Source organism: Peromyscus californicus, unplaced genomic scaffold, assembly GCF_007827085.1.
Source record: "Peromyscus californicus insignis strain IS unplaced genomic scaffold, ASM782708v3 Scaffold_8__1_contigs__length_139910024, whole genome shotgun sequence".
Lineage (NCBI taxonomy): Eukaryota > Metazoa > Chordata > Mammalia > Rodentia > Cricetidae > Peromyscus > Peromyscus californicus.
The window spans coordinates 116,732,722-116,752,576 of NW_026294606.1; the positions used below are offsets into that span (position 1 = coordinate 116,732,722).

The following is a 19,855-nucleotide window of genomic DNA, read 5'->3' on the forward strand; positions in this document are numbered from 1 at the left end:
ATTTATTTTCTGAAATGTTTTTGCTTCAGAAGGGTTGCCACAATAGGCAAATTTATCAGGGAATGGCATTCACAATCCTGGCAGTGATACTGATACTAAATCTCCTACGAAGATATTTTAAAGCCTGTCATAGTAAATGCCTGCTAAGAACTAGCTGTCCTAACCCGGGTGACAAATTCAAGTGAAGAATGAATACCTTCCTTCCAGCACGGGTGCACATGAGGCTTACTTCTGGCATTGTACCAAATCAGCTGCCGGCAGCCATCATAGGCACAGGAGTACTCATCGTCTCCAATGCCGTATCCTTCCTGGGGAGAGAAAAGGCACAGAAGATTAACAAGACTCTACCTACTCTAACCTGGGGAGACCTAGCACGTGGCATCCTAAGCTTTTTTGGATGAAGGGAAAGCCTATGGTACTTGGAAGATATCAACAACTTGACAGAGAAGTGTCTAGGTCACAGACACTGGCTTTGCCAATAACCGCCTGCCCATGCTTCCTTTGCTGCAGGCCCTCTCTCATTTGCCAGTTCATCTAGTTCTTACTAGCACCACGGAGGAAACAGACTCTTGAAGGGTAGGCAGCTTCCTTGTAGACTGGTTCTAAGAAAAGAATTTTTCAGTTTGGATTTCAGTTTGGACCAAACTTCTACGACCTTTAGCCTCGCCAGTTCTCTGTGGCCAAGCAAATAACTTTCTTGAATGTGGTGGATTCAAAATGCCCACATCCTCAGATTTTATGAATGGATACTTAGCTCAAAATTATTTTAGTAACAGTCCAATTTGAAAATTTTATAGGTTCCCAACAATTTCTTCTTTTATTACTTGCTACCTTTCAATTGTTGCCCAGAATTATCTATTAACATACAAGGGTGAACAGAAGCCAGGCACACCTCTAAATCCAGCACTTAGGAGGCTGAGGTAGGACTAGGAGGGTTCATGAGACTGTCTCAACAAATGAAAAGGGCAAGTGAGAGCTTTATTATTATTATTCTTTTACCTTTAATTAATTTTTTTGTGGATTTCCTATCATGCATCCGATCCCACTTATCTCCCCATCCCCTGGCATCACCCTCTGCCCATGCAACTGCCCCCCTAAAACAAAGCAAAATTTAAAAGAAAAACCAAATACCAAACCAAACAAAAAAACAAACAAAACCAAAAAAGGAAAAGAATTTCATTGTAGAAGCTGTAATGTTGCTCTGTGAGTCAGTTTACCCTTTTGTCCATTCATCTTTATTTGTAAGTGTTCATTGCTATTAGTCATTGGTCTGGTTTGAGCCCTTTAGCTTCTGCTACACTATCTGCTAACCCTTCCTGAGGTGGAACAAATCAGTAAGTAAAAACCTACACACTTAGCTACACACTTAGAAAGAGGCCCGGGAACTCAGACTTCAGCTCCAAAAACTCAACCGAAACAAAACAAAAACACTAAATTTGAGTGTTGGGAAATAGGCAAAGGCAAACAATTTTTTTTACCTTTACTTTCTTTCTTTTAATTTTATAATTAATTTAATTTTACATATCAGCCACAGATTCCCCTGTCCTCCCTCCTCCTGCCCCCCCTCCCCAAAATCAATGTGTTCTTTTTTGTTTGTTTGTTTGAGACAGGGTTTCTCTGTATAGATTTGTGCCTTTCCTGGAACTCACTCTGTGGCCTAGGCTGGCCTCGAACTCACAGAGATCCGCCTGCCTCTGCCTCCCGAGTGCTACGCTGTAGAGAAACCTCAGGTGACTGTTCAGGCAGCTGGCTGTTTCTGTCAACTCACATTTATTTTGGAAGCTGCTTACATGCACTTCCTGTTTTTATTTTTTATTAGGTAATATTACTTCCTTCTTGGGTCTCTGAGGGAGTTGAAGATTAGTTAGTTATAGTTGAAGATTAGATAGTTATAGTTATAGTTTTCTTTGTTAAGAATTTCAGAAAAGAAACTCACTAAAGAGGTGTAAGCGCATAAATTTGAAAGATGTTATAAGATAGTTCTGTTAGTAATATAAGTTAGGATAGAAAGTGAATCAGGTACATTTTGGACTTACCAAAATAGGATAGATAATGGAATCATTTTCTCTGAATTTGTCAAATACAATCGGACTAGACATTGTTTAGGTATTTATTGCTTGTATATGTGGTATATAGTTATTGTACTTTTGTACATAGTTTTTCTTATATTAGTTATAACTTTTTTCCTTTTTTCTTTTTATTAAAATAGAAAAGGGGAAAAAAGAATTTGTAGTGTATTAAGCTGATAATAGAAAAAAAATAAATAAACAAATAAAAATGAAAAAAAAAAAAGAAATTCCTAGATGACTGCTAGGAGGTCAAGCCATCACCTTGCAAGATCCTCTGGGTGAAGCTACGGACAAGGGGAAACTCTGATTCAATTTTAATCACAGATCAAATTCTGTAGAGCTAAGAAGGAGATGCTCAATGAGCTTACATCTTAGAGCAAATTCTTTCAGCTTAAAAACATTTAGGATTAATGTTGGTTTCCATTGGCAATGTCAGATTCCCTAGGAGAATAGAGTAGCTAGCTTGATATTCTGGTATTCTTAAATTTCTTATTTCTTAGTCATGTATATTATAGCAATAGAGGCAATTTAAAGATGTTTATTATAGCTTATCACCAATGGAGTAGTATGAATCCTTTCCTCATACAGTGGAAAGACATTTTTCCCTGATATACAATATCCCCAAACCTTCCTATCACTCAGCATATTGCGAAGATTGTGTCCTGATTCCTGCTCTGCAAGTGGACTAAGAGTCACTAGGCTCTGGCAGGCCCCTCCCACCAGACTCCCCCCATTACCCCTTTAGGGCTTATTTGTGGTAACAGTGTTGCTGCACTCTAACAGAGTAGTCTCTCCAAACACTAGCTGTTTTATTTCCTTTTTCTAGATTCTAAAATTACCTCACAGTCTATTTCCTACTATTTTAGAGTCTAGAAGCTCCCAAAGGCTTCCAAGCCTTTTTTCTTTTTCCTCTCTCCGAGACAGGGTTTCTCTGTGTAGCTCTGGCTGTCCTGGAACTCTCTCTGTAAACCAGGCTGGCCTCGAGATCTACCTGCCTCTGCCTCCCGAGTGCTGGAATTAAAGGCATGAAAGGCATACACCACCATGCTTTCTCTTCATTATTAAATGGGAGAGAATGTGAAAGACCTATTATGTTGGATGCTCATGAGAAGGCAAAAGCTATTTTAGATAAACCTTTAGTCCTCAGAATGCCCCATCAAAACTAACACTACACAAGACAAACTATCTTGTAGGTGTCCTATGTAAGAACTCTCCTGAAGCTTCTCATTTTAGTGCTCCATATTGGAACCCAGAACTTTATTTGTTTGAGACTGAAACCCATGTAGTAAGAGTGAAAATAAAGAGACTTAAACTCTTTGAAACAGGTGTTATCTGTATAATTTATGCCATAAAACTGCAGGCTGCCTATACAAGTGAAAAGATGAATATTTATCAGAATAATATCATGGAAACAACAAGTTTACATTTGAAAAAAGACATCCTATCTGACTTCAACAGCTAACAGGATCTCAACTAGTTCTTGGATCAGGGAAAATAACTGTTGCTTAAAAAAAAAAAAATCAAAATAATCAGGGTTAGAGAGGTGGCTCAGAGGTTAAAAGTGTTTTCTCTTACAGAGGATCTGAGTTTGGCTTCCAGCAACCATGTTGGGTGACTCACAAATGACTTTAACTCCAGCTGCAGGAGATCTGATGTCTTCCTCTGGCCTCCAAATGTATCAGCATGAATGTGTGCGCGCACACACGCGCATATACACACACACACACACACACACACACACACGTACACACATAGAGTAAATCTAAAAAGCCAAAAGCCTATCGCAATTTGGAGGGCAAGAAACTATTTTTAGTCTTAATTTGAGGTGTCAAATATCTACAGCTCTATAGCGGAAATAGTTTTAGTCACAAGCTTCACTGACCATTAAAAAAAAGGACAAGCATCATTGTTAGTGTGACTGCTAGAAAATTCCAGTAGAAAAACAGAGAGAAAAGGGACCTCCATTTTAGAATCCCTGTTTTCTTTATTTCTGGACTACTTTATCACTTTCAAATGAGGAGACTAGATAATCCTTTCAGATTCTCCTCATTTTTAGAAAGAAAGTAAAAATCTGTTGTAAAATAGGAATGAATTCAGTCCTATTCTTTATTTCCTTTTCTCAGTACTAATTTTTCTCATCTTTGAAATGGAAATTGTGAAAAGAAAAAAAAAAAGACACCTAAAAAAAGGTTGTAGAAATCAGATGACAGACTTAAAGAAGGTGGTTTTTGAGACAGGGTCTTGCTAGGCTGCATGCCAGCTCAAGATTATTACTGTTATTATTATTGTTCATTTTTTCAAGACAAGGTTTCTCTGTGTAGCAGCTCTGACTGTCCTCGAACTCACTCTGTAGACTAAGCTGGTCTCAAACTCAGATCCACCTGCCTCTGCCAGTGTTGGGATTAAAGGCCTATGCCACTACATACAGCTCAAGATTATTTTTTAATGTTAGAAAAGAAATCACTTTTAGGACTCTATTTCTAACAGGCAACTAGAGATAAATCAGTGTTAGAAACTAGACAATGGAATTGTTTCCCAGACCTAGTAACTTCTAACTGCACAGCAGCTCAAAATAATCTCAGGCTTCCAAATATTGCAGGTTCCCAAACAAAAATAGCAGCAGAATGGAGTCCACACAGTTTAAGAGTCCAGCCCGCCCTGCCTTGCCCATTAGCTTTCTCCTTACAACTATTCCTTTTGTAGTCCAGGAGTTTTATAAAATATTCCTAAACAAAGCTGAATTGATTCCCAATAGCTTATTTTTTTTTCCAGACTTAATTCACTTTATTTTTCTGGTATAAGAACCCTAAGTGGTAGCCACAGCTGAAGCCTGGGTCCTCTGAATAGAGACTCTGGTATGTGTTTTCACAAGATGGTCAGTGAATTCCTGATAAGGAGACTGGCTGAACAGTGTCTTTCCAGAGATCAGAAGTTGGTTAGCTGTGAGATGGCATCAAAGGTGGCAAAGTTGCCCAGGGCGGCAGTGCAGCCCCTGGCTGATGTGTAGCTGTTATCAAAACCTGCTGTCAGTGGCAGCTTCTTGGACACAGGAGCAGAGATGATGCCAGTGCCTCTGCCCCTATGAGGCACACCAGCACAGAGCCCCAGTGGCCTATCACCTTGTGTGGGATGATGCGGGGCTTGCCAATCTTGCTCCCCCAGTAGCATCTCTACACAAGGATGATGGAAAGCATAGCTAAGATGATGGTCCTTCAGATGGCAGTGGCTACCTGCTTAGAACACTTAACATCAAGACCAACATGGCCACTGTACTCCCCAATAGTGACAAAAGCCTTGAACCTGGTCTTTTGGCCAACAGTTTCTTGCTTCTGCCCTGGAAGATCTTTAGAACCTCATCCTTTACGGATGCACCCAGGAAAAGTCAATAATCTTGGATTCCTTAAAGGGCAGGAAGAACAGGCAGATCTCCTCCAGGGACTAGATCTTTATGTCCTTGACCAGGGAGCCCAGCCTGGTAATGGGGATTTACTCCTTATCTTTGGCTTTATTGCCACAAACCCTGCAGCCTGGACCATGACTCAGTCTTATCAAGGAAGCTGGCTAGGCCTCCCAAGGACTGAGGGCCCTTCCTGCTGTACTGGCAGTACTGCCATTTCATGTTTTCTCCAAGAAGAAAGCTCAAATATCTTACAATTTGACTAAGAGGAGAAAGCCAGTTGGGTTAGGTGTTAATGGGTATTGTCTAGACAAGGTGTAGTGGTGCAGGCCTCTATCCCTGCACTTGGGAGGCTGAAGCAGGAGGAGCACCATGAGTTTGATGGTATATATATATATATATATATATATATATATATATATATATATATATATTGATCTAGGTTAGCAAGACCTTATCTCCAAAAGGAAAAGTATCCATCTGAAGGAAGGACCCATAACACTTCCACATCAGTGGTATCCCAGGCCTGCTTACTATAGCCTTCCTTTTACTTCCCTTTACTTCAGCACTTTCTATAACAAAAGATAAACACACATTGAAAATAAATGTGCCTATTAATTACAAGGTAAAGTCAAATGAGAAAAGTCAGCCAATATTTAATGCTATGGAAAGAGAATTTATACAAGGTTCCCTTTTTTCTTTGGGACAGGACTTCTCTCTCTCCCTTCTTTTTCCTTTTTTCCCCTTCCTGAAACAGGGTTTCTCTGTGTAACAGCCCTGGCTGTCCTAGAACTCACTCTATAGAACAGGCTGGCCTCCAGCTCACAGAGATCCATCCACCTGCCTCTACCTTCCAAGTGCTGGGATTAAAGGTGTATGCCACCACCATCCAGCAAAGGTGTCCGACCGTCCGTGTCGTCCCCGTCCGTCCGTGCCCCCCCCCTCCCCCCCCGGGAGCTGAGGACCGAACCCAGGGTCTTGCACTTGCTAGGCAAGCGCTCTACCACTGAGCTAAATCCCCAAGCCCAGGTTCCTTTTTTAAAAGACGCATTTCTATTTTTTTTTTATTTATATGTATGTTAGTGTGTGCATGCCACATGTGTGTGGGTAGCCATAGAGGCCAGAAGGGGTTGTTGGATCTCCTGGAGCTGGAGTTACAAGTGGTTGTTAGCAGCCTCATGTGGGTGCTAGGAACCAAACTCAGGTCCTCTGAGATGAGCAGGAAAGTCATCTCTTCAGTCCCCCTACAAGGTTCCCAAAACTTTAATCTCAAGGTAAAATCATCCATTGTCAACCAGGCTGTGGTGGCACACACTTTTACTCCTAGGATTCAAGAGGCAGAGACAGGTGGATCTCTGAGTTCGAAGCCAGCAAGTTCCAGGACAGTCAGGGCTACACAGAGAAACCCTGTCTCAAAAAAAAAAAAAAAAAAAAAAAAAAAAAAGGAAAAAAAAAAAATCATCCCTTGTCACAGTTCGATAACTGGGTCCCCAAATATGTCTGGAACTACAGGAAAGCCATAAAGACACACCTCTAGGTAGGAAATTGAGGTGAACCTAGAGGCTGACCTGCATTTTCACTTGTTTCTTATTCTTACGTCAGTATAGCAAGCCTGGTAGGAAATCTGGCACTACTTAGCTACTGAGCAAACTTATCTGAAAACTAAACACATCTGAAATCTCTACCCATCCACCAGAAGAGCAAGCTGCTGCTGCCTCGTTTGCATGCCCCGCCCCCCCGCCCCCCCCCCCCCCCCCCCCCCCCCCCCCCCCGTACTCACGTGGTTGAGAAACTTGCTGTCTCGAGTAGCCCAGCCAATCTGCATGACACCAGAAGTGACCACTGTTACTTCGTAGTACCACACCCCAGTGTCCACACAAAAAGTGCAGCGTACACTCTCAAAGGAGGAGGCATCACAGCGAGCCTGGCAGAACCAAGAAGTACAAATCAATTCATCAGTGCCTGACGGCCACCTAGTAACTGGCCTAGGGAAGGTGGGATGGAGTTTTCCTTATTAAAGCCCCTAGTAGATTCCACAGTCCATTTTCAGTGATTTAAAAAAGCATAAAACTGAGTGAAGCAACCCTATCATTACTTCAGTTTGACTTCTTGGATTTCAAAGATAGTTGTAACTGCAAGTAGTCAAAGCCACTGGCTTTGTTTTTCAGTACTTAGAGAGTCTGCTTTGAGACCAGAATCTTTACAAACGCAAACACTGCCTTCACCAGACAAAGACAGGGGAGGGTAAAGACAGGGTATCTACCTATAATTCACAGCAAAAACAAACGAGAGAAGGGTTTGGCAGCCATTGTCAAATTGTACTACAATCCTGAAATGCCTTGTCCCGTGGTACTTTCCTATACAGAAGCAGCTCTTATATCAACCTGCACTATACAATTGGCAATATTCAGCACGAGGAAGGGAAGCACCAGGTCTAGCACAATTGGCTCTGTGGGCATTTGCAAAAGGAGAGGCTTCACTGGGAAACACTTGTCTTCATACTTTCAGTTGAACAAAATGGCAAAGATTAAAAGCAGATATAGAGCTAAGAGAGATGGCTTAGCAGTTAAGATCACTGGCTACAAAGGATGTGGGTTTGAGTCCCAGCACCCACATGGTAGCTCACAAATTTCTGTAACTCCAGATCCAGGGGATCTGATGACTTCTGGCCTCCACTGGCACCAGGCAAGGAATTGGTACATAGACATACATGCAGGCAAAATATCCATATACGTAAGATAAAATATTTTTAAATGTTTAAAACCATCTCTTTAGCTAGGGCTGTACTTTAGTAGTGGAGCACTTATTTAGCAACTGTGAGTACTACAAACAACTCAGACATATTTGAACCAGTCAACAAGCACTGTAATGCTACAACAGATGCAGTAACATGTGGGATGTAACAGACGGATAATACCCCAAAGCATTCTCTATCCCTACCACTTTTACCACTAACCACTCTTCAGATAGAAGAAAAGCGTCTACATACTCTGTTAGACATTGCTTTTGTTCTGAAGCAGAGCGTGAAAAATGGGAACAGAGTAATTTTAGCCCTTAGAAGGTCTGTGAAAGTTTTACCTCCAAGCCGTGAGGTGAGATCTTCAAGTACTCGCTGACATCATTGCTGTTCAGCATGGCCCTAATGTTATTCAAGTCCACTTTCTCGTAGGTTAGTTGTCTACCTTCTTTTAAAACTGCAAAAGAAAAGGTGGTCATGTTTCCTAGGGCAGGCTGTGATGGTTTGGAAAAAAGGGGAAATGGTCATCTCTAGCTGCCATACAAGAATGGAGAACTGGTAGGGCCTAGCATCTTATCTATTACATGGCCTAAGCAAAGGCCAGAAAAGGCAGCACTGTGGGGTGTGGTATTTTCCAGTCCCTGTATCTACTGGAGTGCATGAAACAAAATCTAAATAGCAGGTCTCACTGTGTACCTGACTGGCCTAGAACTTGTCATGTAGACCAGGCCATCCTTGAACTGACAGAGATCTACCTGTCTCTATTTCCCGTGTACAGGGTTAAAGGTGTGTGCTACCATGCACAGGTTAGTTTGTTGTTGTTTTGTTTTGGAGGCAGGGTCTAATGTTGCTCATGTTGGGTTTAAACTCACTATGTAGCTGAGAATGGCCTTGAACTCGTTTCTCCTGCCTTTGCCTCTCAAATGCTAAGATTATAGCTATTTGTCTTCACTCCCAGCTAGCTTCCAAATTGCATTTACTCAGAATTACTCTCTAACTAGCACTACATAGGCTGTTAGAGAAAAAACTGGAGGTTATGTGTTTAACTGTGCATTAGCACAGTGCTAGTAATAGAGACATGGAATGGTACAGCAGCTTGGTTTGTATTCTAGTAGCCTTTGGGGGAGAAAAAGTTAAAAATAACTCCACCGTGTAAGTAAGAATTAGTTTGGGTTTGTAGAGACCATCTGAGGTCAGGAGAAGAGTACAAGGAAGGCAACAGGGCTGGGGCTATAATTCAGTGGCAGAATGCTTTCCTAGCATGAACAAGGTTCTAGAACACGTTCCTAGCACTGAAAGCTAAATGAAAAAAAAAAAAAAAAAAAAAAAAAGACATTCTGTCTGTTTTCTGGCCTCCCGGAGGAGGCTATTCTTCCCACCTTCCTGCCATGGAAACTGAGAGCAGAAACTATGAACCCAAATCAGTAATTCTTGCCAGGAGGTTGTTTATGTCCAACGTTCTGTCACATGACAATAGAAACACCACACATGCACACACAAAAAGAAAAGACAAAGGAAGTGCAAGTGTGAACAGGCCCAGAGGTGGAACTAGCTGGACCTAGTTGGAGGGCAGTGAGGAAAGTGTGTGTTGGCAAGTTCTTAGACAGAGCTCTATAATTAAGGAGTCTGACTCAGCATGTGTCAGTAAAGGTCTGTGAACTGGAGAATGCTGGCCTTAGAAACATTCCATTGAACTCTCATCTGAATGGTGCCTAAGATACTTTTCTATTAGAGTATATCTACCCTGCAGTAAGAAGCTTATTAAGAACTCCCACTCATTACAGCAAAAGGAAGGCTATTATTGATCCTACTGAAGACCCGGATTTAGAAATGTAAACAAATCTTGGCTGCTGAGATGGCTCAGTAGGTACAGGCACTTGCCTGATGACATGGAACCCACATGGCGGAAAAAGAGAACCAACTCCTGAAATTTGTCCTCTAACCTCTACATACATGCACAACCATCCTCCCAACTCAACATAAATAAAATAAAAAAATTAATATAGAGAAGCAGAAACATGGTTTAATAAAGGACAACTCCCACTTACAGAGATTGTCTAAGCTCCACTGGGCACAGAAGCCAACTTGACGTTTCAGATAATCAGGATCATCAGCCCACAACTCCAAGGTGACCAGTCGGTCACTAATACTGGATTCAGAGATAGTCAACTTATTCTCACCTGTTCGGAAGGATGAAATCTTTAAATAACAATGGAAGAGGAGGAGGTGTGTTGGGCGGGTTAGTGGTGGTAAGGAATGAGGAGAGACAAGAGAGAATTTGGACACTAGAACAAATTTCCATGCTTCCTTCTAGGGATGACACAGCCAAAGAGTTGTGGCTACTTTCTATAATTTCATTACTATTTTTAAAAGATTTGCCGGGCGGTGGTGGCGCACGCCTTTAATCCCAGCACTCGGGAGGCAGAGCCAGGCGGATCTCTGTGAGTTCGAGGCCAGCCTGGACTACCAAGTGAGTTCCAGGAAAGGCGCAAAGCTACACAGAGAAACCCTGTCTCGAAAAAACCAAAAAAAAAAAAAAAAAAAAAAGATTTATTTGTTTATTATTTATTATTATTGTTTTGGTTCTTTTGAGACAAGGTTTCTCTGTGTATCGCTGGCTGTCCTGGAACTCACTACCTAGACCAGGCTGGCCTCACACTCAAACTGCCTCTGCTGCCTGAGTGCTAGGATTAAAGGCATGCACTATAATGCCCAGCATAAGGTTTTTATTTATGAATATGCAAATGAGTCTGTGAATGAACCCCGTGTGCCTGAGTGCCTGTAGAGAGGCCAGAAGAGCATGTCAGATCTCCTGGAGCCGGAGTTATAGGTGGTTGTGAGGTGCCCAATAATGTTGGTGCTGGGAACCAAATTCCAGTCCTCTGGAAGAGCATCAAGTGCTCTTAATTGCCGAACCACCGCTCCAGCTTCATCATGTCCCTGCAATTATTTTTTTAAATTGTGTGTGTGTGTGTGCTTTATGTGCATGTTTATGTCTGTGTGAATATATGCACACATGTGTAAGGCATGTGTGGAAGCCAGAAGAGAGCACAGATGTCCTTGTCTATCTCTCAATACCATTCCTTTTGAGGCAGGAGTACTCCTTGAATCGGGGGGGGGGGGGGGGGGGGGGGGGGGGGGGGGGCGCGGGGGCGGGGGCGGCGGCTTCCATTTTCCTGATTGCGCTGGAAGCCAGCAAGCCTCAGCAACCCTTTTGTCTTTCTTTACCTCAGGGGTATTCAGGAGGTGCTGGGCTTGCTAATGAGTGTTGGGATCCAAACTCAGGTCTTCTTGATTGCAAAGCAAGCACTCTTAACTGCTGACCCATCTCTCCATCCCCTGAGCGCAAAGGTTTTAGCTACAAAAGTAGTTATAGTCACCATGCTTGGAATCTCAGCTGAGAATAATCTTTGTTTTTGTTCTTGATATACTCTGCTGGTCTTATAACCAGAATGTATGTACATCTGATGGAGTTCAAAGTGTAGGCTCACGTTTTTATAACCAAAGACTATTAGTGCAAGAAGTCACTATACCTACTTGTCTGGGCAAACTTTTCCAGTGCAATCAGTGCAAAAAGCATGACTGTGGGGTGGGACTGTAACTTCTGAAAGACAACAAAAGATAAAGACAAAAGTCACACCCCTGCAGAGCCGTAAGGTATCAATTTCAGATTCTTACTTAATACATGCCAGATTATATACTTGGGACAGCAGAAAAGTCTCCCTCATTCAAAGTCTCAATTGTCCACTTGATTACTGGAGGATTAAGATAGTCATTGAGTTAATTTATAGATATGGACATTTCAGCAGTGTTTCATTAAAAATGTATTGTGCTATTAGACTTAGTAACATGTGTATTAGGACTCTATTAACTAAAATAATGTTCATGCTTATACTCATTTAAAACAAGCCAAAAAAAAAACTAGAATTATAGTTAAAAATGACCTTTAGTACACCCAAAGAGATAATACCAGTTCCAGAATTACAAATAATGATACTATCAATTAGCATCTTAGTTTTTTGTTTGTCTGTCTGAGACAGGGTCTATTATGTAGCTCTGGTTGTCTCGGAACAGGCTGGCCTTGAATTCATATAGATCCATCTGCCTCTGCCTCCCAGTGCTAGGACTAAAGGCGTGCGCCACCACACCCAGCAATATCTTAGTTTTAATCTAGTTCCTGCAGGGAATTCTACAGATGCTGATGAGGACGGGAGAGAGACAAGAAGTGTACTTAACTTACATTTGAGTTTACATCACATCAGTTCCCACTCATCAGGTCTACATGTTTATTATCTTCTCTTCTCACATTCTTGCTTTCTCCCAGCTATGTTGGGAGCCTTCGGAGAGTTCTAGAACACCAGTGTATTCCCATGCATCTCTGTGGTGCCCGCTGAAGCTTAGCACAGCTCACAGAAGCACTGTTCTCCCGGCTGCAAAGCCTCTGCAGCATCTTTATCCTCGCCACATCCTTAACCCTTCCTGCCTGGCTCTTCCAGCCCCAAACCTTCCACATGGCTACTCCAGTTCATGTCCTCCTATCTTTGAACACCACCTTCTCTGCTCAGATAACTGTCACTAGGCTTCTGCCATGATGCTTTAGTCAGGAAACTCACTGTGAGTTCCTAATCTTAACCTGGTCATAAGCTAGCTAAGCCCACATCAGGAAGTCTGTCTTTCATGATTACCACAGGCCCCTTGTCACCCCATCACACCCTCACCCACCCATCCCTTCATCTTCTCAGAACTCTTACAGCACTCAGTCTTCAGGAAGCAATTTGCTCTTGATCACATCCTGTCGAGTGTAAGTTAACTGTTGTCTGAATGGTTCTATTCCTTTAAGTTACAGTGAGCTTTGTGAAGGTAAATGACTCTCCTACTACTTTGGTATCTACCAGTGCTCATTCAGAGCAGTGTAAGGGTTATTTTAATCACATATTGTGTAGGCACCAACAAATGAATTCTTTTAGACTAGAGTTTTTAAAAAGGCCAATGCTCACTAGGCTTGCAAAAATAACTTAGAAACATAGAAACACAGGCTAGTCAGACTGCAGGCAAGTGCTGTGACAGGGAGTCACTGTAAGGATTCGGTCCTTAATTACGTCATCAGCTTTCCACGGCGTCCCAGCCTAAAAAGCGGGTGGGCCCTCTGTGCGCCCCTCTCTTTCCTTTCCGCTCCTTCCTTCCATATGTCTCTCCCTCTCCCTCTCCCTCTCTCTCCCAGTAAAGTTCTAAAAAGGTAACCATGGCTATGATTCTTCCGACCAGCACTCTCCTCTGCCGGCATGGCCGCAGCAGGCGGCAGCCAGTCACGAGCAGCGCACCGTTTAACCAACATTGGTGCCATTCAGACTCGGATACACCACCGAACACTGAGGACCTGCTGTGACTGCTGCCGCCTGCTGCCTCCTGCCCCATCCAGCAAGACTGTGAGACCACTAGCGCAAGCGCGCGTGGCCCTCACCGCCTCCGCTGGACCCCCACACAGCTACCGCTGCCATCACTACAGTGAGTCTGCTGTTCTCGCGGCTGTAGTCTGAGCTATATTCTTTGTGACGGACACCCGGGGGTTGTCCTCGGGCTGTACTGGCAAGGGCAGGCACATTTTTGCTCCTGACGAGGGGGTAAATGGTGTCTAGGGTTCAACGGTGGACCAACTGCAGTGCAGCCAAGCCCTCACCTTCCCTTGACGAAGAGGCACGGTGACTTGAGCTGATTCATGGATCTCTCTCCACTCTTTGGGGACGCCCAAGACTGTAGTCTGATCCTGGTTTGTTATTTTAATTTTTTATTTTTCTCTCGGCTACAGCCATGAGACAAAGGGGCAGATACGATACATTTACCACCTACATTGGCGGATAGGGGCGGGCACAGCGTAAACCTGGCCACATAACAGAGTCATGGGAACTTCTGCCAGGCAAATAAGAGTTACTTTATCTCCAAGCTTTCTGCTAAAGTTCTAATCCCTTCTCCCTTCCCACTTCTGCTTCTGCCACGTGCAACCTTTTCTGTCTGACTTCTGCCGGCAGTGGGCAGGCTCAAATGGGCAGGCTTGGGCAGTTTCTACCACTTGCCCTAACTCATCTTAACTCCACCCACTCATTCTCAAACTGCCTTGAGAAGCACAGATGGGTCAGCTGAGGCAGCTAAGATCCATACAAATAAGTTTACAGTAGTCAGGATGGTTCTTACGCTAAAAAATCAGCTTATAGCCTCAGACAAGTCTTCCAAAAGGATTGGTTTATAGTCTGCCTACTGGCAGATCCTCCAAAAGCTGTCCTTAAGCCACCAATCATCAGGAAAAAAAAAAAATTCAGGACATGGAATAAAATCCGTCTCTTGTTCCCCAGACCTCCCCGACTAAAACTTAAGCATCTGGAGAGCAAGGCTCCTGACCCCACAGGCAAAAGAGTCATCTGTGGCATTTAAGGTGTGCCAGGGAAAAGATAAAAGTCCAAAAACAAAATTGCCAAGTGCTGGCACTCGCTGACTCCCAAAAGCTGTTGGGTCCCTGTTTTAAGTGAGGAAAAGGCCACGGGCTAGTGAATGCCCTGCCAGGCCATCAACAGCCTTGTTAAAAGTGCTGCCTAGAAAGACAAAGAGTCAGCTGACTGCCCCCAGGCACCAAGATGCATGGGTACATTAAGCTAAGACCTCCAACAGACCTAGGCTTGGCTACAGACATGGCAGGGAACCCAGAACGCAGCAGGGAAGCGATCTGATTCTTTCCTTCTGGACACCAGAGCCACTGACTCAGTCCTGGGAGTTTTGAGATGTCACCTCTCCTTTATTGTCTGGTGCAGAGGACAGCCTTACCACCTCACCAGATTTAATTGCACTTTCAGAGTTACTTAATGAAAAAAGATTTCCAGCTAAAATAAGAGCTCATTGCTTCATTCTAGATCCACTGCTTGTGTTTCTCACGTGCATACAGACAGGGCCCTGATCTTTGCCTTGTCCCTAATTCCAAAAAATAAATTCTCATGCACCACAAGCTTTTCTCTTCCCAGTTCCCCATTCTAACTCACTGTTCAGCTAATGGTACAGGACCACCACAGAACCGGAGTTCAGAGATCATCAAATAAGAAACTGTAACAGCTAAAAGCATCTTGTCAAACAAAAAGTTCCCAGCCACAGCCAAGAGGGATACATGTTTCCAGAGCAAACATGACAGACAGCATTCCACAACACCTGTCTACCTCAGAAAACTCTTCTCCATTCCCCCAGAGCCAACCGACATCCAAGAGTCAGCTGGAAGCAGTTTTTGAGAGGAATGACACCCCTAGTCCCATCTACCTGCTTTTTTTTTTATAATAAGGGAAAGTCTGGGATGTAAGGATTCAGTCCTTAATTATGTCATTAGCCTTCGACGGTGTCCCAGCCTAAAAAGCGGGTGGGTCCTGTGTGTCCCTCTCTTTCCTTTCCGCTCCTTCCTTCCGTCTGTCCTCTTTCTCTTTCTCCTCCCCCCCCCCCCCCCCCCCGCCCCAATAAAGCTCTAAAAAGGTAACCATGGCCTCTGATTCTTCCAATCAGCACTCTCCCCTGATGACATGGCCGCTGCTTCAGCAAACCACAACTTCATGGGTGATACATCAGACACTCCAACAATGACAGTTTTAACTGTAAAGGGAAGGGTGGGCAGGAGTAGAGATTTATATACTCTGGGAAACTGGCCTGTTGTTGGAATGCCATGAATTTTGTTTCCACTGTGTGTGTGTGTATATGTGGGGTGGTAGTGGTATTTTTCATTACTTTTTGGTAGACTATAAGAACACACAAAAAGTACTAGCAGCTATCTTATGACTAAATTTAAAACCAGACCAATTCAATTGTTATTTGCTTGTAATAAACACCCACCTCTCTCTCCTCTCTCCCTCTCTCCTTTCTGTCTCTAAACATAGGAGGTGATAAATAAATACCCAGGAAATACCTGTACATAAAACTTATAACTCACCCTATTCTCTGCACCAGGGACTATGCTAGTGATTTGAGAAAAACAGACAATCTGTATGATGAGAATAATAAGCTTTGATGTCTTACTTACCAGACACTGTAGCAAATATTCCAAAATTCCTGGGCTAAGTAAACCTATGCTTGCAGGACCTAGACAAACACAGCAAATACTGGACATAATTAAAAGTGTCACACTATTTGAAATTAGTTAACTAACAACAACCAAATTATTTTGCTTGAATTCTGTACTCTTATGCACGTTACTCAGACCTCCTCTCTCAGGCTGTTCCTACTATCATCCCCATTTCACAGCTTGGCAACTGAGTCCACCATAAACAGACTAGTTGCAGGGCTCTTGGGGAGCCATGATAGTCTGAGCCAGCACCCACATGTTCTGATTTTCTTTTCTTTTTTTTTTTTCGAGACAGGATTTCTCTGTGTAGCTTTGCGCCTTTCCGAGAACTCGCTCTGTAGCCCAGGCTGGCCTCAAACTCAAGAGATCCGCCTGCCTCTGCCTCCCGAGTGCTGGGATTAAAGGCGTGCGCCACCACCACCTGGCTCTGATTTTCAATCCATTATTTCTTCTACTATATATAAAGTAACTGGCTGAGACATTCTCATGTGATTTGCTGTTGATATTTCTAAAATGGGTAATATTCATTTCTCTAAATGCATAACTATTTGTTATACTAATTTAGCCTTTTTCCCTATCTTGAGCAAATAAATATAACAGATTTATCTTAAATTTCTCTGAAAAAATAAAGCTAATTTAGATTGCATTTAACTGTGTCTTTTGAGTAATTTTCTTCCTTTCAGTCCATTTCTGTTCATTTCTTTTTTGTTTTTTGTTTGTTTTGAAAAAGGGTCTCCCAAAGTTCTGGTTGGCCTCTAACTCACTATGCAGGGGAGGCTGGCTTTGAACTCTTAGCCCTCTTGTCTTAAAGTGCCTTGGTTACAGGTGTGTGCCACCACACTCAGCTTCTTTCTGCAATTAAAGGTGCCCAAAGGTCTGCAATACAGGTGTCTCAACGTCAAACAAGTAAGGCTCTTGGGTGGTGTGTGCTAGAGTTACCTGCTAGTTTCTCAGCCAAGCAGCCCAAGACTGCGGATGTGTTCCTATGTTTGGCAGGGTGCCCTGAGTCCTGGCATGCTACTTCTCCATTTAAATTGAGAATTTCAGTCAATTTCTGGAGTGCATCCTATAAAAAAGTTACAAATAGATTTGATGAATACATACTCCACAGGTTATTTTCCCAAGGGAATTCCTGGAAATAAAGCTATAAAAAGGTACTCAATGAACTTGGAATAATCACATAAAATTACTCCAATGGTATCATTATTATTTATGGGAAATGTCTGACCAACCTTAAGTTTCTCAATGCCAGATTTCATTTTATTCAAAATGTACCAGTTATAGACAATGCGTATTTTGCACTTTTGGTTTTTGAGATGGAGTTTTGGTATATACAGCCATACATATAGCCATATATACCAAGGCCATCCTGGAACTCATTATGTAGCCCAGGTTGGTCTTGCTTATGGCAATCCTCCTACCTCAGCTTCCTGAGTGCTGGGATTATAGGTATGCACTACCACATCCAGTTTATTTTATACATATATGTATGTATACACAATCTTGAATCATTAACCAGACTAAACCCATTCAAATGTCAACATGATTAATCACAGTAACTTGGTCATGGTGGAACATACCTAAAATTTCAGGACTCAGAAGGCTGAGGCATGAATTTTGTAAGACCAAGGCTAAACTCAAGACCAGCCTATGTTACACAGTGAGACCCTGTCTCAAAAAGAAACCAAACATACACAGTGAAACCCTAACTTAAAACAACAAATTCCAAAACATAAAACCAAAAGTAACTATGACCTAGTGATATTGAAATAAAAAGTTACTACTGAGAGCTGCTGGTAGCAAAAGACCATGGGAGTATACAGCAGGTTAACAATTAGTGTTCAGAAGGTCAACCTATCAGAACCAAGGGTTCTGTTGGAGGAAATCATCACGCACAGTGTTACGGAATTACTGCCTTTTGAATGAATTGGCTGTTTCTTGTTGTAAACTTCTTGTGCAATAACAGCTATGATAACTCCCCATTTACCGTATATTTACATGTAACGTGTACATGTAATCTCATGATTACATCTCAATCTTATGGGCACACATAATTGTGGATAGTCTAGAAGATGGTTTCTTATTTAACTGTACAATTTTTATGATTAGGAACATACTAAAATATGCTTCATAACTAGGTCTATTGTTCCATGTGGCGATAGACACTTAGACGTCTTGTTCTACATCCTTAGCCATTGACTAGGCTAAATAAGCCAGACAAAGTGTCCTCGTAGAACTTTCACAGAGTGGAATTGCAGGTGCCTGGCCTTGTTGGATCAAAACCCTTCAGAAGAATTATACTATACTAGAAATGATAGTGCAGGTGTCTGTCCTTGGTATATCTTAGTCCTTCAAGAGATCAACAGCACCTATGTTACCCTAAGCTTCCTCCACCAGCACCTCCCCACTCTGATTCAAAAAACAATGAACACTTTGTGTTTATTTCTACACCAGTTTTTAATGCAAGGCTTAGTATATTAATTATATATTGGTCCTGAGATTCAGGTGATTAACAGAAAAATGTTATAAACTGACTAACTATGTCTGGATATTATTAATCACATAAAATAGTACACATCTTCTTTGCTTTTTCCTTAAATCTCTATTGGTTTAATTTCTTTCCTTGTAACCCTTGTAGCTATCCCTTTAAGAGATAGCCAGAACTTTTTACAACCTACAGCTGTTGTCAATCACCAATTAAGCTGACCAAGTCTTTGCCAAGTGTGACTCTTATCCGAATACTTGCTGCTGAGAGCTTACTTGGTAGTTTTTACTAACAAGCTGTTAATGAATGGGGGGAGAACAAAAGAAGAACTGAGAGCAGCAGAAGAAGGGACAGAGAGGAGCTAAGTAGAGAACAGAAAAGAGGCTGTGTAGATAGGACTGACTTGGAAGAATAAAGTGAATGGACTAACGAGCTCGGTGTGCTTAGATTAATTTGATATCCCTCAGATTAATATCCCAGCCACTTGTCCGTCTTCCCCAGGACTCTGGGAGAAATCTCCTCAGGGCAGGCACCTGAGGGGAATTCGATAAGTTACTTTTTCTCCCAGGACAAGGGCTCAGTAGTTCAGCCCAGGCTGGCCTGTAATTCCCTATATAGTCCAGGCTGCCCTTGAGATCATGCAATCCTCTACGTCAGCTTTCCAAATGCTGGGAGTACAGGCATGAGCCACCTCACCCACTTATTTATTTATTTGTTTGTTTATTTGTTTGTTCATTCATCTATTATTTATTTTGGTTTTCGAGATGGGTTTCTTTGTGTAGCTTCGGCTATCTTAGAACTCGCTCTGTAGACCAGGCCTTGAACTCAGAGATTCACCCGCCTCTGCTTCCTGAGTGCTGGGATTAAGGGCGTGCACTACCACTGCCAGGCCATTATTTTTTAAAGACAGGTTCTTGTGTGGCTCAAGCTGCCCTTAAACCTGCTGTGTAGCCAAGGCATCGAGTCTTTCCTGGGACTCCTGGAATTCCTACTTCTACCTGCTGAGTGCTAGAATTATAGGCATGTACTACCATGCTTGGCTGACAAAAAGCTCTGTAAGTGGACTGGAGAGATGGCTCAGCGG

The 19,855-nt window shown here is 42.6% G+C and overlaps 1 protein-coding gene across 1 annotated transcript in view; it reads right to left on the minus strand.

Moving 5' to 3' along the window:
- Nucleotides 1-19,855, minus strand: part of Rspry1 (ring finger and SPRY domain containing 1) — a 56,037-nt gene that overhangs the window by 13,305 nt on the left and 22,877 nt on the right. The window contains exons 5-11 of the mRNA XM_052727378.1: nucleotides 17,226-17,352; nucleotides 16,245-16,303; nucleotides 11,741-11,807; nucleotides 10,252-10,383; nucleotides 8,545-8,660; nucleotides 7,247-7,390; nucleotides 197-308 (exon numbers count right to left, since the gene is read on the minus strand). Of these exons, the coding sequence (XP_052583338.1) occupies nucleotides 197-308; nucleotides 7,247-7,390; nucleotides 8,545-8,660; nucleotides 10,252-10,383; nucleotides 11,741-11,807; nucleotides 16,245-16,303; nucleotides 17,226-17,352 (757 nt within the window). The remainder of the gene's footprint in view (nucleotides 1-196; nucleotides 309-7,246; nucleotides 7,391-8,544; nucleotides 8,661-10,251; nucleotides 10,384-11,740; nucleotides 11,808-16,244; nucleotides 16,304-17,225; nucleotides 17,353-19,855) is intronic.